The sequence below is a fragment of the Myotis yumanensis genome, unplaced genomic scaffold (assembly GCF_028538775.1).
Source record: "Myotis yumanensis isolate MYYU_CA2020_CCGP unplaced genomic scaffold, mMyoYum1.0.hap1 SCAF_14, whole genome shotgun sequence".
Lineage (NCBI taxonomy): Eukaryota > Metazoa > Chordata > Mammalia > Chiroptera > Vespertilionidae > Myotis > Myotis yumanensis.
This window is the reverse complement of record NW_027223765.1, coordinates 2,398,905-2,426,093: the sequence shown is the minus strand read 5'-3', so window position 1 is coordinate 2,426,093 and position 27,189 is coordinate 2,398,905. Positions and strand designations below refer to the sequence as shown.

At 63.5% G+C, this 27,189-nt stretch overlaps 1 protein-coding gene across 1 annotated transcript; it reads right to left on the bottom strand.

Moving 5' to 3' along the window:
* Positions 1–434: 434 nt before the first annotated feature.
* On the bottom strand, positions 435–26,384 carry MAPKAPK3 (MAPK activated protein kinase 3). The gene is made up of 11 exons (XM_070391343.1): positions 26,270–26,384; positions 25,749–26,026; positions 7,168–7,307; positions 6,823–6,887; positions 6,323–6,402; positions 5,029–5,152; positions 3,856–3,931; positions 3,454–3,578; positions 2,985–3,070; positions 2,652–2,732; positions 435–1,997 (listed from the first exon to the last, which is right to left on the bottom strand). The coding sequence occupies exons 2-11, from the start codon at positions 25,968–25,970 to the stop codon at positions 1,848–1,850; spliced, it is 1,149 nt and encodes a 382-aa protein (XP_070247444.1). The 5' UTR covers positions 25,971–26,026; positions 26,270–26,384; the 3' UTR covers positions 435–1,847.
* Positions 26,385–27,189: the final 805 nt, after the last annotated feature.

Sequence of the window (27,189 nt, the reverse complement as noted above, 5' to 3'; positions counted from 1 at the left end):
CAGTCTCCAGCGTCCCGCCCCCTCCCCTCCCCAACATTCTCGCAGCCAAATGAAATCTGGCAGCTTCTGAAAATAGCTCAGCGCTGCAGCAGGCACTGTGCCTGCCCTTCAGCAGGCTGGCACACAGCTGGGGGCGGCCGCTGTGGGCAGACGCTGGCGCACATGGGGCCGGGGGTGGGTGTCACACACACAGTGCACAGCGGCACAGAGCAGGGGCGGGGGGGGGGGGGGTGGCTGCCGTCCTCCTCTCTCTGACCTTCCCGTGCGGGGGGGGGGGGGGGGGCGGGGGGGGGCACAGAGGCCCTCCAGCCGGCCGGCCCGCTCATCGGTCCGAGGCACCCTCCCAGCGAGTGTAAAATCACTCATGGGTGTGAGTGGCTGCCCTCGGCCACTTTTGTCCACTCATACAGACGGAGAGAAGCCAGGAGCCGGGGGAAATGCCACATGGTGTTTATTCATCGGACCACCCAGCAGTGCTTTCCCATGTGGCGTGGTCTGGGGTTTCTCCGCCAGGAAAGGGTGAGGAGCCGGGAACCAGGCTGGGTGTCAGGCACTTGGCAGACCCGATCGGGGGCATGTGGCGCTGGGTGAGCCTGGGTGAGCCTGGGTGAGCCTGGAGGAATGCTCACTCATACACGGGCCGGGACCAGACTTTCAAAGCGTCACTCAGCAGCCTCCCACCACCTCGGGTCTGATGTGGGTAAAAAGAGGCCCCTGAGCCCTGGCCAGTTTGGCTCAGTGGATAGAGCGTCAGCTGGAGGACTGAAGGGTCCCGGGTTCGATTCTGATCAAGGACACGTACCTCGGTTGCAGGCTCTATCCCTGCCATGGTTGGGGGACATGGGGGAGGCAACCCATCGATGTGTCTCTCTCACATCGATGTTTCTTTCTCTCCTCCTGCCCCCCCCCCACTCTCTCTAGGAAAAATTTAAAAAAAGAGAGGGGGGGGGAGACCCTGATGAACAGGGAGCCTCCTGGCCCCGCCCGCAGCCATCCACTCCCACTGCAGTCCCCCGAGCCCACCAGGGCAGGCGGAGGACGAACTATCATGAGGAGAGGCTCTCCGGCCTGGGATCCCGGGAGCAGGTGGGAGCAGAGGAACTGGCTTTTGTCACAGTGACATTTTCCAAAGTAGAAAAGCGTTAAAAATACCTCCCACCCTCCACTGAGATGAGAGGCCACTCCTTGGGGAGGGGTGTAACGGGAGGGCTAGGCCAGGGCCTGGGGAGGAGGAGCCCCAAGGGCCCTGTGGGATGGGGGTGCAAGATGAGCACCACCCCGGGAGGCAGGCTGGCTGAGCCTGCGGCCTCGGGGAGACCAGAGAGGCTGAGAGTGAGCGGGCAGGCGTGGGAGAAAGACAGCCTCCCCCGAAGGCAAAGGCAGACCGACCCTCAATTGCCCCTTCTCCCTCCCTTGCTCACTCACTCACTCAGCATTCACAGACAGCAACTCTGTCCCTGGTCACCATGGCAACCAATGGCCAGATGCCTTTCCCAAGGCCAGGCCCATCTGCCCACCCCACAGGGGGGCATTTTCATAGTAGGAGGGAAGCCCAGCCACAACTCCCATGGCCTAGAAGTCTAAGGCACGGCCAGGGCAGGGCATCCGGGCGAAGGCACTGCAGCTGCAGGGATGGCTCCCCGGCCCCAGGCTCTGCCCTCTCAGGCCAGCGCCTGCATTAGGGCACTGAAGGAGGTGTGGGGCCACGGTCCCTCTTCCTGAAGTTCCAAGTGACAAATTAAAACACAACAAAATAGTCCTTGTGTTTAAAAAAAAACATGACCTGGGCCCTCTGTGTCGGGGCCTCAGCCCCTCCAGTCCGTCCAGCAGGCTCCGAGGCCCGGGAGCTACTGGTTGTTGCAGCCCTGCGAGGCCGAGGAGCCCGCCTGCTTCTTCCTCCGTTTGTTCAGGAGCCGGTTGTTCGAGGTCTTCAGGTCCTTGATCTTCACCTGGTCGTAGTCCACGCGCATGGTCGCCAGGGCACTGGTCATCTCCTCCTGGGACAGACGCCAGGATGAACCGACCTCCACGGCCAGCCCCCTCCCGCCTGGCGGCCCCTTCGTAAAGTCAGCGAAGGCGACGACACCTCTGCTGCCCAAGGACCTACTGTGTGCCCAGCACGAGGCCTGCCTGTGCGCACCACACGGTCCTCCCCACGGTCCTCTGTGGTGGACACGGTGCTCCCCCGAGAAGGCGCAGGAAGTGCCTAATGACTCCCTGGGCCCACGCCCAGGAGAGCAGGACAGGGACCTGCACCGTGTCACGGGCTCAGAACCACGAGGCCTGCAGGGACACTATCTTACTGGACACGCAGGCACTGGGGCCTGAGGACTGTGCCCGGGGAGGCGGGGGTTCTGAGCTGCTGCCCCATATGCTCCAACCTGGCCGCTGCTGCGTCTAAAACCAGGCTGAACGCCCCCCAGCGGTGGAGATCATAAGACGGGGTACGGCCAAAGCCCCCTGGGGGAGGGAGTGAGCCGGGCGCTCCGCCCAGGAGGGGGCAGTGCAGTGCCATGTGCCATGGGGGGACCGCTGGTGCAGCCATGGAGACACGGGGTGCTCCACGCACGGGGCCGGGGCCAAAGACCCAGACTCTGAGTAGCCATCACCCTGGTGGGACCTGCAGGGGGAGCGAGGCCGAGTTCACCCACCTTGACTTCGTCCCAGTGGTCTCTGTCCTCCTGCAGCACTCGGGCCGTGTGCAGCGGGGTCTGCGGCACCACCGTGGATTGCTGGAAGGGGCCGGCGCCCGTGGGTTAGAGCCTGCGGGCACCCGGTGACAGGCACATCACTGGCTCCCCCCCACCCCTTCTCCCCGGCTCAGATGGGGAAACCGAGGCTCGGGGAGCTGAAGGAGCCTGGCGGGGGCAGCGGCAAGGTGAGGTTGTAGGCGGGGCACTGCCTCACATCTGTGGCTCACGCCAAGGCCCCCCGAGCCATCGCCTGCCTGCCTGGCCACCCTGCCCACCACAGGCGACGCTCACGTTGATCCAGGGGTGGTTCATGAACTGCGTGATGGTCAGGCGCTCCGTGGGGTCCGTCTTCAGCAGGAGGCGGATCAGCTGCTTGGCTAGGACAAGAGGGGAGGGGTGAGGGCACAGCCCCCCATCGCACCCCAGACACCACAAGCTTCCAGATTCCTAACCCACGTCGTCAGCCTGCCGGGGTCCGGGGCCATGTGCTGAGCAGCCGTGGGAAACGGACACAGGCAGGCCTGCCCGTGGTCCCCGCAGGGAAATAGGGATGGGGCCCGGGCGTTAGAGGGAGTTTCAAGGAGGCAAATGCTGAGCCTATCTGACAGAGATAGAAACCGAAGTTCCAAAAAGTCAGGTGACCTGCCTCGGGGCACACAGCTGGCAGGCAGGGGAGCCAGCCCTTGAACACAGGGGGGTCTGACCCCCGAGTGGGGTCTGCAGGGTGAAGGCTGAGGGTCCGGTGCAGAGGCTCACTCACCGTCCTCGGAGACCTCTGACCACTCGGGGTTGGGGAAGCCGTACTGGCCCAGGCGGATCCTGCGCTTCATGCCCGGGGAGATGGCCTGGCCCGTGTTGGAGTAGAAGGGCGGGAAGCCGCACAGGCTGTGGAGGGCGGAGGGTGTTGGCACCGGTGGGGGCAGTGCCAGGGCGGACCTTTCTCCTCCCCCGGCTCCTAACTGGGGAGAAGGCAGCCGGACGCCATGGCAACAATGCCAGCCCTCTGTCCCGTCCCCCCTCCCCCCGCACCCCCAGGAGTTTCTGTCCTTGGTGTGGACAGGCCTCAGGCGGCCCGGAGGAGGGGCGTCCCATGACCGGGGGAAGGGCAGCCTGTGGTTCTGAGGGTACATGGGGTGCAGGAGGCGGAGACGGTTGTACTCACAGGATGTACATGATGACGCCCAGGGACCACATGTCACATGACTTGTCATACTTCTCCGGACCCAGGACCTCAGGAGCTACAGGGCAGAGGGCACAGGAGGGTCTCAGCCCCGAGGGTCTTAGAGCCCAGGCGGGAGCCTGAAGCCCGGGCAGGTGGGGAGCAGGAGCCAGGCGAGGGAGCGGGGCTGAGCAGACTGGTGTCTGGCACCGTCTGGGAAGGCAGCATGTGTGTGAAGTTGGGGGAGGAAACGCAGCTCCCCGAAGAAGCAAACCGAGTCCAGGCTGGGCGCGAGGAAGGAGCCTCCCAGCTCCTTCGGGCCGGGCTCAGCCATGGCGGGGAGAGGAGAGAAAGGCTGGCCTGGGGCTCGGCCAGGTCCAGTCACAGGTGCGAGGGCCTCAGCCCCAGGTGCCCTGTGTCCCCTGTCTCCCCGACACACAGGGCAAGGAGGGGTGGGGCAGGGCTCTGGACCCCAGTCCGCTTGGCCACCATCCATGGGCCTGGGTCTTCCCTCCAGGGCGATGGGGTGGGTCGGCCAGAAGATTGAGGTTGAAAGGCTGCACACAGGTCCTGACACACAGAGGGCCCTGTCAGCCGTCCCGGGGGCCTGGCGCCCCTCGCAGCCCCTGGAAGGCTCCTGGGGGAGGAGCGCCCTCAGTGAAGGCGGCATCGCCCCACGCCCCGTGGGGCACCTCCACCAGGGACGCCTCCGGACCTGAGGGCTGCCCGTCCACAGGGAGCGAGGAACTTTCCAGGAAGCACGAGTGTGTGCGCCCCGGTGCCGTCCGGCCACGGGAGGCGGCTGGAGCCCGCGCCCCTCCGGTAGAAGGACAGGCCTGCCCACTTCCCGCATCTGAGTCCCAGGAAGATAAGCACCGGAGAGAGAAAGCCCAGGGCTGAGCAGACTTTATCACGTATATATTTAGAGCTGCTGTGATGTCACCCGGCTCACAGGCCACAGCCAGAATTTTCCTGGATCTATTTTCAAAAGCAGAAGCTGAAGTTCGGAAGAATATTTTTGCTGCCTCCGGCCCCCCACCTCACTGCCTCCAGCACACAGAATGCCCCTCCCTCGATACCGGGCTTTAACCCTTTGGCTTCTGCAGCCCACCGGCGCCCGGCGCCATGGCAGGGGGGGTGTGGGAAGGGGGGGACACACCATGCCCAAGGACTCACCCACGTAATAGGGAGTGTAGCAGGGTGTCTGCAGGGCATTCTGGGTGGTCTCCTTGGCAAAGCCGAAGTCGGTGAGCTTGAGCACCGCATCTTTCTCCTTGGACGTGTAGAGCAGGTTTTCGGGCTGGGCCAGGCAGAGAAGACATGGGTCTGGAGCAAGGCACCAGGTGGGGACCGAGTCCCAAGGTGACCTTTCGCCAGCTTCCTCCCTCTCTCCCCCCAGCTGGCCCATGAGGAGAGGAGGCAGGGTGGGGGGTGAGGCGCCAGTGTCGAGCCAGGGAAAGCTCTTTCCCGAGTTCGAGTGAGGTGACTCGACCTCGGATTGGGGTCAAACGGGGAAGCAGGTTTTGTCTACACAAGGGAAGGTTTTCCTCCCCTTGGGAAAAAGGAAGCCAGCACCAAAGCAAAGCAAGGGCTCACAGAGGGCTGCTGGTGGACCCAGAGTCCTAGGAGAACTGGAGGTCGGGGGGGAGCAGTACCGGCCAGAGGAAGGCCCGGATGCAGCAGCTGGACGGCAGCTGGACCACAGCTCCCTGGCCCAGGGAGGGAACAGGCCTCGGGAGGCTAAGCTCTGGGCCTGGGCAGGCTCATGCAGGGTGGCCGCAGTTTGCATTCCATCGGCCTGATCATGACCTCTAAGACCCAGTCCCCCCTGGAGAGGAAGGTGGGAGGGCTGCGGTGGGTGAAGCCGTCCACAGAAAGAGCAAGCAGCCCTGGCAACTGGACCCACGCGGCTCCTTCCTCCTGGCCGCCTAGCGAATGGCTTCTTTCCCTTAAAAGGCTGGCGTTAGAGGGCTCGACCTCTATGGCCGTCACCTCACAGAAGCCCCAACGGTGCCAGGCAGCCCTGCCTGAGGCCCCGCACAGGACGTGTTCACAAAATTCCTTGCTGAATGAAATGAATGAACCAACCCGTGCGGCAACTTCATGGCCTTGGGCATGACACTCTCTCCCCGAGCCTCAGTTTTCTCATCTGTCAAATGGGCACTGGCCCCTAACCTCACACGGTTAGGTGAGGGTTTAAACAAGATGTTCGCCGGGGCCTGCTGGCTTGAAGCAGGCACTCAGCTAGGCTTGCAGCTACTGGGTCAGAGTTTGAAGGCATCGAGGAGACCCGCGTGGCCGCAGCAGCACGAGTGAGCTGGAGCCAGGGGAGAAGAGACTGAAGACCAGCCTGGGCCAGGAGCAGAGCCCTTGAAGGACTCGGCCTCCAGGCGCTGGGTGCTGGGAGCCACTGGGGGTTGTGACTCACACTTCCCCCTTTGGCCCCCCAACTCGGGTCCTGGAGCCTCACCTTGACGTCGCGGTGGGCGATATTCTGGCTGTGCAGGAACTGGATGGCGGTGCCAATGTCACGCATGATCTCCGCAGCTTCTGCAGACACAGGAGGTTGAGTGATGCCAGTCAGAGGCCAGGCAGCCTGGGGTCCCCACCCTGTTACCCCCCCCTGGGACAGCACCAGATGGTGACAGGACTCCTGCACCCCAGAACCCCATCCCATACACCTACCCAGTCACCCTAACTTCCTCTGGGGACGCCTTAGCCCTCTTTCCTCAGGCCTGGGCTACCTCTACCCCAGGCCACGGAGAGCCCATCTCCAACAGGTGCTACACACTCCCAGGACTCCCTGGGGCAGGGACACTGTCTCACCCTCTTGTTCAGCTGGGGAGACTGAGGCACAGAGAGGAGCAGGGCCTTGCCCAGCATCACACAGCAACTCTATGTGATCCCTCTCAGTCCGAATCCCCCTCTGCGCCCCCTCCCCCCGCCCCGCGACCCAGCTGCGGCGTGTACCTCTCTCAGTGAAAGCCTGGTCGCCACGCTCCTGAATCCTGCTGAACAACTCACCGCCCTCCATGCTGCAAGAGAAGGTGGCTGTGAGCGGGATGGGACAGCCGGGCGCCAGCCGGCCCCTGCCCCTGCCCCTGCCCCTGCCCCTGCCATAGGCTCAGACCCTCTGCTCTTCCCTGGGGAAGTCACTGGCAGCTCCCTGGGCCTCGAACAGCCTGAGCGTGGTGGCTGTCAGCTTGAGTGGGTTGAACTGAACTCTTAGAAGGAGGGGAGGGTGGTGAGCTCAGACCCTCCCCGGGAGTCCCGGGAACCTCGGGGTCCCAACGAGGCGCGAGGCGGGGGCCGCACCACTCCATGATGATGAGCAGACAGCGCTTGTTGCGGTGCATGTTCTCGTACACGTCGAGGATGCGCACGATGTGGGGGCCGCCCGACGCCTGCCAGTGCTGCTCCACCTCCTGCCGGGCCTTGGGGCTGTCGTACAGGACCTGGAGGCAGCACAGACAGTGTCAGGCTCGCGGCAGCCCGGACAGAGCCGCTGCCCCCCGCCCCCCCCCCCCCGCCCCCCCGCACTCCGCAGAGAGGGACCTGCCCCCGGGCGCCCAGCTTATGGAGGACACAGCGAGGGTGTGAATCCAGGTTTCCCTGGTGCGGGCTCCAGGGGGTGAGGTCAGCCCCAAGCAGCTTGGCTGGGGCCCGGGAAGGCCGTGTGAGGGGCAGCCCCCGCCTCCCTTCTCGGGGCGGCAAGTGAAGTGGAAATGGAACGGGTTTCAAGTCCAATGGCACATGGGCTGTGGGGCCCAGGCCAGGGCCACACATGGGCTGGCACAGGGTTGTGGGCCCAGAAAGAGAGTCTGGGGGCAGAGAGGACCCCAGCTGAGGGAGGTGACGGCCTGGTGGGGTGCAGTCCGGGTTTGGGGCTAAATTTCTCCCATGACTCAGTGCGATCCAGGCAAACTTTCCCAGCTCCCAGCGCAGCCCACAGCTCTGCACAACGGAGCGATGGCAGAGTCATCCCCACAGGACGCAGCGCCCAAGGCAGGAAGTGGTGGGCGGCGCAGGGATCCTCACTCAGGCTCGCTCAGCCCTGGGCGATGGCTGCCACCAGAAGGCCAGTCGCAGGAAATGAGCGCAGCCTGGAGTGCGGAGAAGCCGGCTGCCTGGTGACGTGGCCGGGATGGGGAGAGCAGCAACGGGCCCTCCCCCACACCCCTCCCCCCACACCCCACACCCCCACCCCGCAAGGCTGGGTTTCCAGCTCAGCGGGGCTGAGGACCCGGGCGGGAACCCAAGGCTGGGGTTCAGGTCAGTCCCGCCTCACTCGGCACCCACAGGACCTGGGCCACCCCGGCCGTGGTCTCCTTCTCTGCTGCACATGGTGCCGGGCAGGCTCTGGGTCCGAGCGCTCTAGGCTCGGGTGGGAGGAAGGCGGTGGGTGCTGGCATTGGCTGCCCCTTCATTTCTGGAGCAGCTCAGCTCACCTCTAGCCTGGGGGTGCAGAGAGCTCCAGCTCTAGGGGCCCTGCTCCACTGCCCAGCCTGGGAACCAGGGCCTCTTGCTCCTGCTGCCCTGAGCTCCCACAGAGCCCCTCCATGCTGTCCCCACACAGCCCCACCGACCAGCTTCTTGCTCACGGTGCTGGGGGCAGAGGCTCGGCCGTCCCACTCCCCACATCAGCCCCGACTGTGTCCTGAGGTGGCTCTAGCGAGGGGGACGCCAGTCCTTAGCCAGAGGACCCGAGACACACCATCCTCCCTCCCTGCTCTATCTCTCTGCACCCCTTTCCTCCTTGGCCTCCTGCCTGACCTGACCCTGTCCTGCTGGGACCCCAGGCTGGCTCCTGGACGCCTCCTCATTCTGCCTCACTCTGGCATTTCTAGCTCCACCAAAGCCCCCTCTCTTCTCTAAAAACTCCCAAGCCCACAGCTGGAACGCTCTCTGTGCTGTCCTCAGCCCCACCTGTCCCCACCTGGCCCTTCACTTCTCCCCCCTTTAAGTCCACCCCCAACCCTGTCCCCTTGGAGCCCAGGGCTCGCCTTCCTCTCCCACTTTACTCCTCTTCCTCTGGCCCCAGGCCAGGGCCACACATGGGATGGCACAGGGTTGTGGACCTGGAAATGGAGTCTGGGGACAGAGAGGACCCTCGTTGAGGGATGTGGGGTTCTAGCCAGAGGATGCACTTGGTGGTCCCACACAGGCCGCACTCTCGCCCTCTCCTTCTCCTGGGGAGGAGCCTCCTGGGCCCAGCTCAGGCATCTCCTCCTCTGGAAGTCCTCCCAGCACCTGCCCCATGGTCTGTGCCTCTGTCCCTCCCACCAGGCGAAGCAGCTTGAGGGCAGAGGCAGGTCTGTAAAGCTGGGGATCACGGGCAGGGACCTGGCCCCAAACACTGGGCTCCAGAACGAGGGGGCGGGGGATGTGGGAGGGGCTGTGGCGGGAGGGGGCCTGAGGTCTCGGAGGGGAGAGGAGGCGGGCAGAGAGCTTCACAGCCGGCGGCCTGCACCCTGTGCTCGCTGAGGTGGAGGAAGGCGGAGCTGCCCTGAGCCACAGCTTCCCGATGCCTCCCACCCCACTCAGTGCATATTTAGGGACTCATTTCCCACACAAGTTAAAATAGTGCTTCGCTGAGTGCCAAGGCCCCGAGAACAGGCCCAGGAGCAGGGAGATGCTGACCCTAGAAAACGCAGATGCCACCACTGGCCTCTCTGCAAGGCCCACCAGGCCCAGCTGCCAAGAAATCTCCCGGCTGCCACTCTCCATCCCTCCACGGAGTGTGGTCCCAAACGTCTTGGAGCCTCAGCTTCCTCCCCTCCCTTCCCCACAGCCAGAGACTTTTCTCTTCTAGGCATCCTTCCAGTGTCACCTCCTCTCGGAAGCCCTCCCTGACTACGCTGTCTAAAGAGGGTCTCAAGGGTCCCTCGTTTCCTCTCCACCCTATCTTTGTCTTCCTTGATGTACATTGTTTACTCAGTTATACTTCACGTACAGCAAAATGCACCAAATCCAAGAGTCCAGTTCTAGGAGGTATTCTGTTCTTTTTATTGCCAGTTCAATGAATTCTGACAACTGCACACGCCCCTGGAACCCACACCCCCATCTGACAGAAAGCATTTCCAGCTCTCGGGAAAGCTCCCCCTCATCCCCTTTTACCTCCCTCCTGGGTAGCACTGGCTCACAACCTACAATTAGCTGTCCCTTTTGATAACCCTAATCGCACGCGTGCACACACATACACGCATACACACACACACACACACACACACACTTTCAACGTGCCTGGCTCTGTTCAGAGCCCTTTATAAATATTAGGAAGAAGGGACTTCATTCTCACCATCTTCAGCTGAGAAATGGAGGCCCAGAGAGAAGTAGCCGGTCCCAGCTCATGCAGCTGTTTCCCCGCCAAGCAGCCACCATGCTGCCTCCCTCATCAGACGGTGGGCCCAGAGGGGCAGGGCCAGTCCGCCGGCTCACCTCTGGGTCCCGGGGCGGAGGCACAGGGCCTGGCAGACAGCACTGGCTCAGAAAACGTTTACCAACGTCATGACCAGATCTAAAAGCGGAGGGCGACAGCCAGAGCCTTCACAGCGCATCGCGAGGACGGAGGGAGAGGAGCGATGGGGACCCAGGAAGGCTCAGCACGTGAGACAGGAGAGGCGGCCACGCTGTCCCCACTGCTCCTCACCCTCCCTCGCGGGTGAGCCAGGCCTCGCCCCCCCTCCTAGGGGCCCATCCTGATGGCTGCGGCCCACAGGCCATTGCTGCCAACCGGCTTCATCCACGCTCCCCTCGGGAAAGCCGTCCCCGGCCAAGCCCAGCTCCGAGGCCTGGCAAGGAGCGCCGGGGCTAGGACGGGAGGCCTAGGTTCCGCTCCTGTGCTCAGTGGGCCCTGGGGCCAGTCCTCTGCTTCTCTGGCCTGTGGCTCCCTAATGCGGAACTGCAGGCCTTGGGCTAGACTGGGGGAGGGAAACGAAAAGGAAGACATCGGCCCCGGCCGGTTTTCCCAGTGGGTAGAGTGTCGGCCTGCGGACTGAAGGGTCCCGGGTTCAATTCCGGACAAGGGCATGGACCTTGGTTGTGGGCTCAATTCCCAGTAGGGGGCGTGCAGGAGGCAGCCTATCGGTGTTTCTCTCCCATTGATGTATCTAACTCTCTATCCCTCTCCTTTCCTCTCTGTAAAAAATCAATAATATATATATATATTTTAAAAAGCGGGAGACCTCTGATCAGGGGCTCCTTGCAGAGGACCTACTGTAGCCCCACTCCCATATCCCTGCCCCCGTGGAGTAGCCTCTGGGTCTCCATGGACCCCAAATCCAAGTGCTTGGACCCAAAGGGGGCCGCCCGGCATGCTGGTCCCCAGGCACAGCTTGGAAGAAAAGATGGGGTGGCCTTCTGGCAACCCAACAGCAATTCCCTTCTTTCACTCCCGCCCTCTACCCCCTGGGCTCTCCAGGGGTCCCCCAAAGCTGGAGGGTCTGCGATGGCTCCCAACAGGAATCCCCACACCTGGGAGATGCGATCCCGGCTTCCGCCCGGGGAGGGCGCTCCCGGCTGTGCGCGAGGCGTGGCCCAGGGACGTGCCAGGAGCATGGAATGTGAGATGACATTCCCTTTTTTGTCGTTGTTATATATTTTTTATTGATTTCAGAGAGGAAGGGTGAGGGAGAGAGAGATAGAAACATCAGTGATGAGAGAGAATCATGGATCAGCTGCCTCCTGCACGCCCCCCGACTGGGGGTGGAGCCTGCAATCCGGGCATGTGCCCTGATCGGGAATCAAACCGTGACCTCCTGGTTCATTGGTCAATACTCAACCACTGAGCCACGCCGGCCAGGCGACATTTCCTTTTTTATTTTTAGAGAAAATGAAAGGGAGGGAGGAGAGGGAGAGAGTGAAGCATCAATCTGAGAGAGACACATCGACTGGTTGCCTCCCAAACATGCCCCGACCGGGTCAGGGATGTGCCCACAACCCAGGTACATGCCCTTGACTGGGAATCGAACCGGAGACCCTTTGGTCTGAGGGCTGGCACTCTAACCACTGAGCAAACTGGCCAGGGCAAGAGGGCATTTCCTGGCACGAAGGACACTGCTCTAGCCTCAGGCTTTGGCCAGTGGTTTCGCCTCCCTTCCCCCTCACTCTCTTTTGCCGAATTCTCTTACCCGCGCCGCCCCCCCGCCCCCCCAGCTGGATGGCTGAGTCCCCTACCACCCCCACCGGACCGGGCCCCGCCCTGCAAAGGATGAGGGCGGAGGAGCCCACGCCTCCAGCATCGCCTCAGAACTGGCCTCACCTCCACACACTCCCCACCCCAGGACGCAGGCGCCTGTGGGCGGAGGAATCTTCCGCGCAGGAGCTGGGCAAGCAGCAGCAGCATCTGCCGCTGGAAACACAGTTCCCCATTGACAAACACGCCCCCGTGTCTCACCGGAACGCTGGTGCCACCCTGTGAGGCAAGCAGGGCGGGACCACCCAGTTGACAGACTGAGGCAAGAGGCTCAGGAGGGTGAGTCATGACCTGGCTGCGGGACGGCGGGGCTGGAAGGACCCACGCAGCCCCTCCCTGAGAGGCCATGTCAGGAGCGGGTGCCCAAGCTGGAGAGGCTCTGGCCAAAACTACAGCTTGCAAGACTCGGGAAACTCGTTCTGAAACAACCGTGTGCCTTGGTGCACGGGCGTGTGCACGAGCAGGGGTGTGTGGGGCGGGGGGGGTGCATGGGAACACGGGTACATGCAGGTATAGGGGGTGCGTGTGGGGGGGGTGCATGGGAACACGGGTACATGCAGGTATAGGGGGTGCGTGTGGGGGGGTGCATGGGAACACGGGTACATGCAGGTATAGGGGGTGCGTGGGGGGGGTGCATGGGAACACGGGTACATGCAGGTATAGGGGGTGCATGTGGGGGGGGTGCATGGGAACACGGGTACATGCAGGTATAGGGGGTGCGTGGGGGGGGTGCATGGGAACACGGGTACATGCAGGTATAGGGGGTGCGTGGGGGGGTGCATGGGAACACGGGTACATGCAGGTATAGGGGGTGCGTGTGTGGGGGGGTGCATGGGAACACGGGTACATGCAGGTATAGGGGGTGCGTGTGTGGGGGGGTGCATGGGAACACGGGTACATGCAGGTATAGGGGGTGCGTGTGTGGGGGGATGCATGGGAACACGGGTACATGCAGGTATAGGGGGTGCGTGTGGGGGGGTGCATGGGAACACGGGTACATGCAGGTATAGGGGGTATGTGGGGGGTGGGTGTAGGGAGGATGGGGGGTGTGAGTGTGTGGGTCTGTGGCTCCAGCCTCTGGGATGTGGGCTTTGAACCCCTGAGAATGGGGCCATCCATCTGTCCATTTGTTCATCTAGTATTTCCTCCTCCTCTGAAGTGCCTGGCAGAGAACTGGCACAGAGAGGTGCCCAAGAAAGGCTGGGGTCCTGCTGTCACAGCCCAACCTGTGACAGACAGCCTTGCCCACGCAGGGGACCACGCCAGACCCTCCGCTCCCACTGAGGCCCCATCCCCGCGGCGCTGCCCAGAACTGAGAGCCGGATGTCTGCAGCCCCCAGCCCCCCACATGCCCAGTGCCCGCAGCCAGCTCCCCGGGGCTGGCTCTCCTCAAATGACAGTGTTCACAGTGTCCATCTGTCTCACACACACAGGGGCCCCGGCCACCAGCCTGGGTCAGCAGCTCTCCCCCTCCCCGCCCCCAACCGCCCCCCTCCCAGCCACTTCACCTGCAGCTGTGCCAGCCGCCCTGCGGCCTCTGCCGGAACCCCCCGCCCCCCCCTTCCGGGGGCAGCACGCGGCCTACAATCTCTCCCATCAGTCAGGCGCCGCCAAGTGAAGAAATACGGATGCTGGGTTTCGTGACAACCCACAGCCCCAGAGATCCTCCCTCCAACAAGGGAGCTGCGGAGGCAGGCACCCCGTCCTCCCTCCCTGCCTCGGGGCCACTGCGAGTCCCCGATGACACTGCCGGGCTCCCTGACCACGGGGCTGCCGGCATTCATAACCGGACAGCGTGACAGGAGCCAAGACAACACCTGTTCCTCTTTACAAGGAAGAGAAAGGAAAATGCTGCGAAGCCCATGGAGGTCCATCACTGATCGAGCACACGCTTCCCTTCTGAGCTTCCTGGTGGTCTTGGCGAGGAAGGAAGCCGGGTCGGCTCTTTCATCACCAGGGACGGGGAGCACCTCACTGACTCCCTGGACTCCTGCCGAGACCACGTTCTTACAGCGATTTAGCATTAGCTGCTCCTGAGGGACCAGTATGACAGCCGGCAACGCCTTCAACAATAACTGTGCAAAAAATACAAATGACCGCATCCAATATGGAGCTTCATCAAGACTGGGGCCAGCACACGGCATTGTAGCCTGGCATGAGGCCAGCACCTGGCACTGTCGCCTGGCATGAGGCCAGCACCTGGCATTGTCGCCTGGCACACCAGCAGGAGCGCTGAGATAACATCATGAGGCCCCTAACTTTCCTGGGCTTCCAGCTTCGTCCTGGGCCGGAGTATGGACAGGGGAGTGGCAGGAGGGGCTGGCATGGCCCTGACACCTCCTCCCCCGCCTGGGGTCTCCTCCGAGCCCCAGCAAGGGCAGGCACCGCAGTGCACATGCTCAGCGCCGAACATGCTGGCGGCGGGACCGAACAGAATATTATAAAAAAACGCGGGCTTTCAACTCCTCCTTCTTCCCTGTGGGGAACCTCTGTTCTCTGCAGTTGAGGTTGTGGGGGAGAAAAGCACTTTGCATCTGCCACACGCCCTCCTTGACGGGCCTTTTCAGCTCAGCCACATCCGAGGTCCCTGTGGCTCCCAGCGCCGCCGAGGTCACCGGGGATTATCTTCCCCTGGGTCAGGGCACACTCCACCCTGCCCCTGGCCGGTCCACTTGGAGCAGAGGCCTGAGCCCCAGGAATGGGACAGTACAGACTGACCTCGAGTTCAGGGTTCAGAGCAGGAATGTCCTTTTTTTTAATCCTCACCTGAGGATATGTTTTTATTGATTTTATTTTATTTTTTAAGAGAGAGAGAGTGAGAGGAAAAGGGGGGATGGGGGAGAGAAACGATTGCCTCCCATACAGGCTGCACTGGGGATGGAACCCCCAACCTAGGTATGTGCCCTGACCAGAAATCGAACTCACAACCTTTTGGTGCCCAGGACGATGTTCCAACCAACGGAGCCACCGGGCCAGGGCAGGCATGTCCTGTGAAGGCCTCAGTATCTTCCTTATCGAGCCAGAGCCGCCCTCACCAAGGGCACCGAAGCTATTTGGGGAGCTGCCTGCCAGCATCAGGTCTAACATCTTAGCCACCGCTTCGCACTTAGCGCCTCAGACGGGTGCCATTACTCTCGCACACTCATTTCCTGGCTTTCCCAGCTCATTACGGGAGCTAATGGAACCACTTGCGCAGCTCTGGGTGAGCTGGTCTCGCGCCAGATCAGACCTCGCTTCATTAGGTCCTGACCGTGTCCGGCCCCATCTCACCGGCCGCTGACTCTCCGCCTCCGCAGCTCACTCCATTCCCGACCCCACCTGCCCGGCCCGGGCTGGATGCTCACCCTTCCGGGCAGTGTGACTGCTCGCCCTGGCGCCCTGCCAGCGCCGTGTCCTGAGAAGGCCCAGCACCCTCCCTCCGCTGGGAGAAGCCGCGACTCTGACGCGTTAAGTGACTTGCAAAGTCACAGGGCTGAGCAGTGAGAGTCGGATCCCCACCCGGACCTGTCGGCCCCGGGCAGTGGGACCATGCGGACAGCTGCTGGGCGCTTGGCCCCACGCCCCTGGCTCGAGACCAGGCTGGGCCCTGTGGTCATTACAGCAGCGATGGGCCGGGAACCCTGCCCTGGGCCAGCCGGTCACACCCTGAGCTCTTGCCCTTCCCCGGCCACATCAGTAACCATCATCGTCGTCGTCACACGGCCCACACGGGCCACCTGCAAGTCCCAGAGTCCTTTGGGACCGGGACTCAGCCCTCAGGCCCAGGGAGGCCTGCCCATTGCACAGATCCCTTCCCCACTCCTGCGCTCATTTGCCGGCCCTGCCTGGGGGCCAGGCCCAGAGCTGGATACCGGCTGCCACCGGTGCCGATGTGGGTCCAAGGATGAGTTACTGCCCATTCGGAAGCCTGATGAGGACACGGGGTCTAGGGGACTGGTCCTGGCTCCTTCTCCGTCCTTCTCCTGTCCAGAGCCAGAACCTGGCAGAGCAGGCAAGATGGAAAAGGGCAGCCCCTCCTGAGGGGACCCAGGAACAAGGAGGGCCCCCAAACAGCCGCTGCCCACCCAGGCCGGGTGGGGTGGGGGTGGGGAGAGGGGTGGCTGGAGCTGCCAGGCCAGGAACCTCCCTGACCTCCCAACGGAGTCCTGGGGGGGGGAGGGAGTGGCCGAGGGGGTCTTCCCAGGAAACTGCCGCTCGCATTTTGAAACTGTCAGGTCTCAGGAACATAGAACCCTTTAACTGGCTAAATTTTGGTGGCCTCAGTTTACCTACTGCCCACCAGCCACAGACAACCTGGAAACAAAGCCGGTCTGGGGAGGGGTGGAGAGGGTGGGGTATGCTCCCAGGCAAGGAGGGGGAGGGACAACGGGAACATGAGTGCTCATTGGGGTGGGGGCGGCGGCAGGGCATCCCAGTGCCTCAGGCCACAGACCGGGCACTAGCAAGGACCAGCTTGGCCACAGGGCTCCAGGTTAGACGGACCTGGATGGCAGATGCAGAGGCCAGTCCAGCCTCCACTCACCTGTGGCTTCAGGCAGGCCAGTGACCTCTGCGCCTCACTTGGCCCAGTGTGGAGAATGGGGGCAGTGGCAGCACTCATGCCCGAGGACGGAATGGGAACACACCGAGCTAGGACCAGCCCACGCCGCGTGCAGAGAGTGGAAATGGGCTCCGAGGCTCGCGCGGCCTCAGCATTTCCCCGGGCCTCCCCTGAGGTGGCCGCATGCTCCTCACCGCGCAGACACCCAATCCAGCAGGTTGCAGGAAATGGTCTCAGACGCTGGGAGGGGCAGGACTGGACTGGGCTTTGCAAAAGTGGATCGAGAATCTACTGATACTGTTTTGCTGTGAAAGGCACAGTGAGGAGGGCAGACCCCCAGGCGGGGGTGGTGGGCTGATCTCAAGGGAGGGACCCTGGTGGGAGGAAGCAAGACTGAGAGCCGGGGACCCCAGCCAGGGCACTAGCCCAGCTGCCGGCCTTGGCAGCACAGCGGGGCACAGCACGCCCTCAACCCTCAGGCACATGCGCCCTTTTGAACAACGGCCCCCCGTGCAGAGCGTGTGGTGGGCCTCCCCGAGCCCCAGCTTCCCACCTGTGAAATGGGCACGCACCCTCCTCACACAGGGCAGGGACCGGGCAGGTCTGGGACTCTCAGCATCTGCCTTAGGGTGGAGGCGGGGAAAGAGGCCCCGAGAGAGCTCTGACTCCCCCTCTCCCGGAGGCTGCCCCCCAGGTAAGCGGCAGGATCTGAACTCCCTCCGCCAGGCAGCTGCCAGGTCTGGCCTTCCGCCCACCGGCTTCCCAGAGGGGCTGGGAGGGGCCACCCCAGCGCCCTGTGACCCCTGGGGACCCTGCCTGCACACTCAGAGGGTCCAGGTCTGTTTTCCTCCTCTAACTTCGTAGGGGATGGAAGGGTTTTCCTGTCAAAACCAGCTTCGTAATTGGTAAACATCACCGTGGTGCTATTTCTTCTGTGACGGTATAAAGACAGAATGTCTTCATCCTAAGACTGCGGAATTTTAGCAAACAAGTGTTTTATTCTAATCTCAGAAAGAACGCCCCTTCCATGGTCCCTCCTCCTGAAGGGCCGTGGAACGTGTCTCAGCTGGCCCACTGCGCCCCGGAACGCCTGCGGGGCCGGCACAGGGCACAGAGGGCAGCCCACGTCCCCAAGCAGGAGGGGGCGGCCAGGGCAAGTGAGGCCAGGCCTAGGTGACCCCGCTGAGGCACTGCAGTTCGAGTCCCTGGCTCTCAGAGAGTGACAGCTGGTCTCTCTCACCTGGAGGAGATGCCACAAAGATGGACAAAGGAATAAGAAGTGGGGGGCGTTGGGGGCACTGGCCTGGCAACCCCGGAGGCATGGCGCAGAGGCCTAGGGACCCTCCAATCCCACCTCCTTGCCTGTCTCCATCTCTCCCCGCTCCCTTGGCTTCATCCCCGTCCCTGCAGCTCCCCTCACAGGCCTGGCCGAGCACAGGCAGCCATGGCCCTGCTCAGGCAAGGGAGCTGGATCCCAGCCTCCCCTGACCCCTGACCCCTCTCTCCCTGTGCTGTTCAGCCGGAGGGCTCCCAGGCTCCAACGCCCAGCCAGCTCCTGGCAACGTGCCTCGATTCCCGGATCTGCCGAGGAGCCATGGACGTCGCCCTGGTCGGTGGATCAGTTGGTCAGCGCATCACCCTGTGCACCGAAGGGTCACGGGTTTGATTCCTGGTCAGAGCATGTGCCCAGGTTGTGGGTTCGATCCCCGGTTGGGGTGCATGCCTGAGGCAACCGAACAACGTTTCTCTCTCACATCGATGTTTATTTCCCTCTCTCTTGCCCCCTCCCTTCTGCTCCCTCTAGAATCACTGAAAATCATGTCCTCGCATGAGGATTTAAGAACAAAAAGGAGCCCTAGACGTGATAAGGGGAAGCAGGGGAGGGAGGAAGGCCCGGCTGCCCAGGAGACCAGGTGGCCTCACTGAGGGACGCTCCTGCCGTGGGAATGGCTGCAGTGACGGTCCCCTCTCTCGGGCCTTCCTAGGGCACAGCGCCCTGGCACAGGCTCAGCCTGACTCCGGGTGTAAGGGGCCTGGCGTCCAGTGGAGAGCGGTCTTCGACCTGAGTCATGCCCCAGAGCTGCGGTCCCTAGCAGAGCCCAGACCCTGCGGGCAGTGCCACCACGGCTGACTGTCCCCTGGGAATCTCGGGAGGGCATCTCGGGGTGTCCTCTAGCCACTCCCTGCAAGCGCAGCTCCAGCAGGGGGCAAGGTGGGGCCCCCCACCCGCGCGCTTCCTGGCACTGCCCATGGCACTGCCCGCCAGAAGGGGGCCCTGGCCCAGCAGAGCACCCGGCCCTCCTCTTCCAGGTGGTCAGGCTGCGACCAGAGGCCCTGCTCCTGATCCCCGCGGAGCCCGCACACAGGAGGGTGGCTGAGAGCCACGACCTGGCTGCCAGACTGGCTGGGGTTCCAGCCCAGCCGGGGCGTGTCCCTGCGATGTGACACCCTGACTGAGCAGCTCTGCCCGTCCCAACCGCAGTCTCTGCATCCGTGCCATGGCGGTGGCAACAACCCACTCTTAGGCCCTGCCGTGTCGTGTTCAGCGGGCGCTCTCATCCCCAACCCCCAGCCCTGGGCCACCGCCCACCGGGGACAGGCAGAGCCACCGGCCCTGTGCCGCGTCCTGAGAAAGGGGCTGGTTACGCGGGGCACCTGCAGGACAAGCTGTGTGTCCCTCAGGGAGGCTGCGCCCTCAGAGCCCTGGCCCTTCGTGCCCTAAAAATAGCCTCTGAGCTTCGCTGAGGTGAGGGGTCGGGTGCGGGGTGCAGGCCGCAGTCAGCTGCTCCGGGCGCGTGCCAGGCAGTGAGGGACAGTGCGCACCGTGTGCCCTCCGAGGTGGAGGCAGGCTGCGTGCACCTCCCAGCCCCTCCACAGGTGCCTCCCTGGCTCGGAGGCGCTGCCTCAGGCGCCAGCAAGAGTCTCAGGCCGCTGAGCCATAAAAGGAGCCCCGACAGCAGGGGCCGCGGCGGAAGCTGACTTCCCACACTCCGCGGGGCGCCTCCGGTCACACGCTTGGCCCAAATGCTCCTGACTCCGCTGCTCCAGCTGCCAAGGCCGCCAGCACCTCGCCAAAGCCAGCAGCAGGAGGGGCACTGTGAGTGGCCTGGGCACAGCCAGGCGCTCCTCCTTCCTGTCCCACATCCCCGCCCCGAGCCCAGGATGAACCCCCGGCCGCCTGCCTCAGCCCACAGGCTGCAGAGAAGAGGCCCCACCAGCCCGGAGCCATGAGGCACCCAGAGAGCCACAGCGCCCAATGGGACAGACAGGGCGGCAGCAGGAGAAACAGCTGAGAAAGGAGAAATGGGGGGAATGGAAGGCAGAGGAGACAGACAGACAGACAGAAAGCGCCACAAAGAGAAAGCAACAGGGACAGAGCCCTCATCGAAAGATGATGGAAACTTAATTCCAAACCTGCAAGGAGCCCACGGCCACTGTTCGGCGTCTCAGGTCTGCCCAGCACTGCAAGGCCTCCGGGGCTCCTGTCCCCTAACAGCCGCCTCAGCCCTGCGCTAAGCCAGCGCCCCCAGTTCCCACGCAGCAGGGTCTTCATCACAGCACAGCCCCTGATCCACTTAGTTCCACGGAGGGGGCGGGGCAGCCCGGGACCTGAGCTCCTTTCACCCCCTTTCTCACCCCAGAGGGGCTGGCTCCCCAGGTTCAGGGTGAATACAAGTGAGTCCTCAGAAAGGCCAATACTGTCCACCCAAAAGCGGCCAGGCTGCCCCCAATGAGCCCAGGCCTCCGAGAATGTGCCCAAGCCGCCCCAAATGCGCCCAGGCCGCCCCAAGCGAGAGCTCTGCCCCCCGAGGAAGCTGCTGCCTGCGCTGTCCCGGCGGGAACGGGGGAGCGTCACACTCAGGGCTGGCTGCACCACAAAGGCAATTTTGCAGACGATTCCGGAACTGTCCTCATCCACGGTCACTCGGGGAGAGAGTGGCAGGAGGGTTTCAAGCCCGGAGCCTGCTCCTCCCTCCACCCCCCGCTGCCCCTCCCATGGGCTCACGCAGGGTCTCGAATGGATGGGGTGAGGACGGCAGAACCAAAGTTCTCCAGGGAAAGGACAGCATCCGGGGTCACGCTGCCCCAGATCAGCAGACCCGGGCGCGCGCGCGGGGCTCGGCGCACTGTGGCCAGGTGTACTGGGAGCACCTCACCCAGGGTCTGGCCTGGTGCCTCACCTTCGGGTACCGGCAGCCAGCGGCCAGGCTGGGCCCGAGGAAGCTGGGGGGCTGCAGAGCAACAAGCAGGGTCTCCCACGATGATGCCCACGTGGAAGAACAGCTTCCCCCAGGGCGAACCCTGGCGGGCATCACCTGCTGCCATGAAGGCCAGGCCCGGCCTGCACAGCCTGAGCTGAAGGACACCCTGTGGTGCTCCACACGGGCCCTGGGATGCTGTGACCGCAAGCTCTGCGAGCAGGAGGGAGGCCCCACCGACAGGCCGCTGGTGGGTGAGGTGTGAACCTGAGGGGCAGTCCCCGCCGACCTTCTGGCCTCATCCTTCGAGGCCCGACACAAAGGCCTCTTGCACACAGCCCCTCCATCCTCCACGGCCCCAGGGTGTGCCGGGGCCTAGACACCAGCCCCGCTGAGAACAGCCACATCCTGCCGGACAGGCGGCGAGTGGGAAATGGCACCCACAGCGGGCACTGAGCTGTCACGCCAGGCAGGTGGTCACACCTCCCGTGCCCGCACCCACGCCCTCCTCAGGCCGGAGACCTGGACACGAGCAGGTCTGGACAGCTGGCCCAGCCCTCCTGGCCACACGCGTGGGCTGAAACACCACCTTTCTGAGGTGGCCCCACAGCCACCCCAGTCCTCGCACACTGACCCTGCGGGGTCACCACCTGTCCGTTCACACAGAGTCCTGTGTCGGCGGAGATGTAGGCAAACCCCAGAGCCGCACGTGAGGCCCGGCCAGGGCTGCCGAGGAGCCAAAGAGGACGATGCCAGGTCCCTCCCAAGAGCCACATGTCAAAGACCCTCCCGTAGCCCACAGGTTTGCACCAGGCGCGCTGAGATGACTTCGGTGCTAAATCCCAGCCCTGCCACTCACCAGCTGTGCCCCTCGGGCAAGTGGCTCACCTCTCTGAACCCCAGTGTCTCCATCCACGAAATGGGGATGACAGGAAGGAGTTGGGTAAGCTAGCACGTGTGTGTCACGCATGGAAAGCGGGGCCTGCCCGACAGAAGGCTCTGGATGAGAGCGTTAGCTTTCAATGAGAATCCTAGAATCCACAACACCAGAGCCTAGAGCAGCCGTGGGCAAACTAGGGCCCGCGGGCCGGATCCGGCCCGTTTGAAATGAATAAAACTAAAAAAAAAAAAAAAAGACCGTACCCTTTTATGTAATGATGTTTACTTTGAATTTATATTAGTTCACACAAACACTCCCTCCATGCTTTTGTTCCGGCCTCCGGTCCAGTTTAAGACCCATTGTGGCCCTCGAGTCAAAAAGTTTGCCCACCCCTGGCCTAGAGCCTGGAGAGCTGGCACTGGCTCCTGATCGAGTCCCAGCAGAGGGGGCCCCGCCGTGAGGCGGGCGAGCAGCTTCTAAGGCTGTGGGCGAGGCCCCCGGGGCAGGGCGCACAGCATCTCCGAACAAGCCGCTCCCGCTGGAAACTCCACTATTGCGTTTCTCAGGGTTCGATGCCTCCTGAGGATCCTCGGGTAAAAAGCAAAGTGCCAGCCGGGCAGCCAGCAGGCTCCGCCAGCGTGGGCACCTGGGCACCTGACACACTTCCCTCCCAGGAGAGGGGCCTGGGGAGAAGCTCGGGGCGCTGACAACACGGCTGGGGACTCGTGGACAGGGCCGCCAGCCCCTCCGTCCACTTCCTGATATGGTGACTCAGTAGCAAGCACCCCTGCGGAGGCTGCCCTGACCGGTCTGGAGAGCTGCCGAATGAGAAAGCACCTGGCCTGCCGGCAGCCCCACCCAGCCCCAAATCCGGCTCCGCAGCGCCAGCTCCCACAGGCCGGCCGCACCCATCGAGCAATGCGGGGATCTCCCGGGCATGCGCACTCAGCGCCCCGCCACCCCACTCTCTCTGACAAAGACCAGAAGAGGAGGGCGCTGGGAGCCCCGAGGGCCTCCAACATGTTCCAGCGGTCAGGGCAGAGGGCCCCACCCAGCCCCCAAGACCAGCGAGCTGGGCAAGAGGGAAGACTCCCTCTCCTTCCACGTGATGAACCGCTGTCTCTGCGAGGCCTTTCTTGCTTTTATTTACCTAAGCAAGTGCCATGGTTACGTCCGCCTGCCAGGAGGCTGAGGACCACATGTGGGCTGGGCAGGAAGTCAGGCAGGGAGGGGATTCTGGCCTCTGCTGCGATCCCATCCCAATCAGGTCACGTGACTTCTGACTACAACTCAGGTCCCAGTTTTCATCTCTGTGATCAGGATGGAGGAGCTGGGTCTCCAATGTGCTGGGGTCACTGGTGGGGACAGAGCTTCAGGGCTGTGCCCAGTTAGGAGGGACACTTTGGGGTGCCAATGAGCCAGTCAGGCCTGGGAGGGAGCACAGTCAAGAAGTCAGCAGGAGGCCGTCGCCGGCTCCCATACTCAGCAGGAGTCCAGCTCCTGCCCAGGGGACAGCAGCAAGCACCCAGGGTGGCATGGAGAGCTGCGTGACTGCACTAGTTGCAGAGGCTGCCCTGGGAGGGAGCCCCTGAGTGTCAGCAAGGCCGTGGGGGACCCAGCCAGCGGTCAGGGCCGAGGGAAAGAGGAAGAGGCCCAGCTCCCCGGGAAGGAGGGGCCTGCTCCTCGAGGGCCCCCGAAGAACAGCCACAGCCACGGGGACAGCGACCACAGCTCTTCCTGTTCTGAGTGCCTGCTGGGCTCCAGGAGTCACGCTAAGTACAGTCTGCCTTGTTGGGCCACAAGGCCGAGAGGACGGGCCTGGAGAGAGGCCGGGGCACTAGGCCTGGAGCACCAAGAAGGGCAGCGATGGCCTGAACGTGTCCAGGCTACTAGACGCAGACAGGCCAGCCTGGGGGACTGGGATGGAGGTGCGGGGAGGCAGAAAGACACGGAGCCCAGGGGCCCACCTCGCTGACCTGGGCAGCTGGGAAGAGGGCGAGGCAGGGCAGAGAAAGGGCTGAGTCCCTGGGCCCCCGCCTGCCCAGGTGCTGAGGTGCCCAGGCCCTGGTCCTCCTGGGCAGGGGGCTAGAGGCAAATGTCAGAGGAAAAATGCCACCTCCCTCCTCAAGGCGAGAGCCACCACTCACAGGACAGGCCCCACGTGCCAGAGGCTGTGCTAATCCCAGCTTGGAAGGTGTAATGCGAACCTCCCTGGCTGGGTAGGGACTGCCAGGTGTGGCCGCTGGTGTGAGGGACCAAGAACTGGAAGTGGGGGCCAAACCTAATCCACGTGCCTCTCGAGGGCCAACGTGGGGCCAGGTCCCAAGCCAGGAGCCCTAGCCAGGCTCACCCATACAGCCTAACGGGTCCAGCGGGGGAGCCTGCTCCAGGCGGGCCCAGCTCCCAGGGAGCAGAGACGGCACTGAGGCCCCGCGTGCAGGAGCGGTGCTCTGGACGCTGCTGCAGTCAGAACTGCCCCAAGTCACTGATCAGACACGGCATCTATGGGGCAGAGCCCAGGCCCAGCCTGGTTAAAGCCAGTGCTGCCTGGGCCCCCCAAACTGTAGCCTCCCCCTCAGGTCTGCTTGCTCACAGCACGGGGGCCAGGCAGAGCGCAGCCCTGGCTCACAGGGCCTTGGTACTAAGAAGAGATTCTCTGGCCTCAGGCGGCCCCTCCCCACCCAGACTGCACCCTGACACTAACACGGGTGAAAGGGCTAAGGTGGTGCTGAGGGAGAGGGTGGACATGCTCACTTCTCACCCCCTGAGCCCATCCACCCCTTAGAAAAGCCATCTTTTCCCTGAAGGACTCCAGGAACCCATTGAGGGCCCCAACCCCACCCCACTGCTGGGTCAGCAGGCAGAGGAGCTGTGTCAGAGACCCGGCCTCAGCAGCCCACCCCGAGCCTCCTCTGGACCCAGGCTCCTGACCCCCAAGACCACCCAGGATACAACCCCCGCTATCAGCCCTAGCGCCCCTGGGAAAGACACAGGGACCTGAGCCCAGGCTCCTGCTCAGACGCTTGCAGACCCTGTGCCCTAAATAAGTCCTGTCGCCTCCCCAGGCCTGCCCCAGGCCCTCTGCACATCGTCTCCTCCCCAGCTCACACCAACCCCTGTCTTCCCCCCGCACAGAGGCAGAAACCTGCTTTCCAGACTCCAGAACCTAGTCCAAGGTCACGGAGCTGGCAAATGCAGGCCAGAGGTCAGAGCAGGACTGTGAGCTCAGGCTCAGAACGGCACCATCTGTAAAACGGGAAGGGCCTCTGCTGTGTTCTGACCTCCAGGAGCCACGCTCTGGGCCATGCTCTGCCCATCCAGGTGGCCGCTGGCACCAGCTGCAAGTGACTGAAGTTCTCAGATTCAAGGGATTCCGAGTCTGGGGCAGGGTCCCGGGCCTAGAACTAAGTGACTTAAGCCAGAACAGGGTGGCTAGATCAGCCACTCCCAGGACTCCCCGATTCCACCTGCATCAGTGAGGTTTTAACCAGACCCCCTGGCAGCCTGTGGTGTCACAGGGCTAGCTGGCTGGCCTGCCCTCTTCCCAGAAACCAGGCTGGGTCAGGCATGGAGCAGGGCTTGCCTTTTTCAACATGGGGCCTGTGACTCAGCTGCAGCCGTCAGCAGCCTCCTGCCCGCGGGTGTGATGGGCATCAGCTTTGCCCACCATGCAGCCTGGGAGGATCCCAGGGCTCCAGCCCAGGCAGGCAGGCAGGAGAAAGTAGCTCCCCCCCCCCCCCCCCCCCCCCAAGCTCTGGTGGTTTCTCCGCCTCCGAGGGAAACTCAGACCCATTCCAACCACAAGCCCAGCCAGAACCCCAGGGCCAGGGGCCGCTCCTTCTCCACTTCCGGGTACAGCAGGCTCTACCCACACAGACTCCACCCTCTGCTCCCTGGGACACCAGGGGCTTCGCTGAGCCAAGCCTCAGTTTCCCATCTCTAAAGCAGGCGGACCAGGAGCCTGGCCCCACAGGGGAGTGTGAGGCTGAGACCTGATGCTGAACATACGAAGCCTGGCGGGAGCCGCAGCCTCTGCTGCTGGCCCCTCCGGGTCACCGGGCGGGCGCGGGGAGGGTCACTGACCTTCAGGGCGCACTTCTGCCCCGTGCGCCGGTGGAAGCACTCCAGCACCTTGCCGTTCACGCCCAGGCCCAGCACCTGCTTGGACAACTGGTAGTCCTCGGTCACTGCGTGCTTCTTGGGCTCCCGCCGCCCCGCGAGGGCCGGAGCGCCCGCCTGGCCGGGGCCGGAAGGTGCACCTGGCGGGGGGCAACGCGCCCCCGGGTTCCTCTCCCATCTCGCCATCCATGGCCCCCGCGGGGCGCTCAGAGGCGGCCCCAGCCTGGCGCGTCCAGAGCCACCTGGGAAAGAAGGGAGAGCACACTCCAGCCGTGGCGCCCGAGCCGACCGGACCGGGGGCTGCGGGCTGCGGCGGCAGACGCGCTGGGGACCAACTGCCTAGAATCGGACGCGCGCCAGGGGCGGTGGTCGCGCAGCCGGGCGCCCCCGAGTCCGCCCCGGGCACCTCTGGAGTGCGTAAGGGCCCGTTGGTCCCGGGAACGGGCGGTGCAGGGGCGCAGGGAGGGCACCTGGCGAGGGCGTACCTGACCGCAGCGCATCTGGCAGCGGCGCGGGCGAAGGGCAGGGGCGGCGGGAGTGGGAGCCGACGGCCACCGGCGCCCGGAGCCGCGAGTCTTGCCGCCCGCGGCCCACGTGACTGCACCCCCTCCCCCGCGCGTCTATAACTGGAAGCCGGGCCTGGTCAGCCTTAAAGGGCCAGGCGTTCCCAGGCAGGACGGGGCGGGGCGGGAACCCCTGGAGGCCCCACCCCCGAGCTGTGATTTGCATGGACGGGGGCGTGGCTTTCCGAGGGGCCTTAACCTCCCCGGCTCCCGGGACCTCGCGGGGAGACCCCGGCGCGAAACGGAGTCCCGCACGCGCTGTGCGAGCCCCTGATTTTACGAGCGATCTAGGAGTCTTGTTCCTCCATTTGAGTCGTGTTTTTCTCTCTTCAGACTGCCAGGCGGCCTCCAGTATGGCTTGTAAAGCTTGAGACTTCCTTAGTGGTGCCCAATCTAAAATCTCGATTTTTGCCCCCCTGCTGAGTGAGATAGCATTTCGTTGTGATTCGCGTCTCTCTAGCACTGGCATCTCTCTCCTTGTGTGCACCCCCTGCGCATACCTTTGGTTTATTTTTTTCCCTTGGGAGACAACATCATTAACTCAGAAATCCTAAATTCCCATTTAATTTCCCCTTGAAGTTTGGGCTTTTAGTATCGTGTTTAAAGTCTCCTCCTACCCTACCGGGCCAGTGTGGCTCGGTCGGTCGGGGTCTCGTCTGGTGCACCGAAGGTCACGGGTTCTTCCCCGTGGAGGCCCTTGCTTGCTGGGAGCGGCTGGTCGTTTTGTCTCTCTCACACCCGTGTTTCTCTCTCTCTCTCTCTCTCTCTCTCTCTCTCTCTCCCCCCACTCCCCCCTAAAATAAATGAAAAATAAAAACTCTCCTCCTCCCACACCCCAGTGA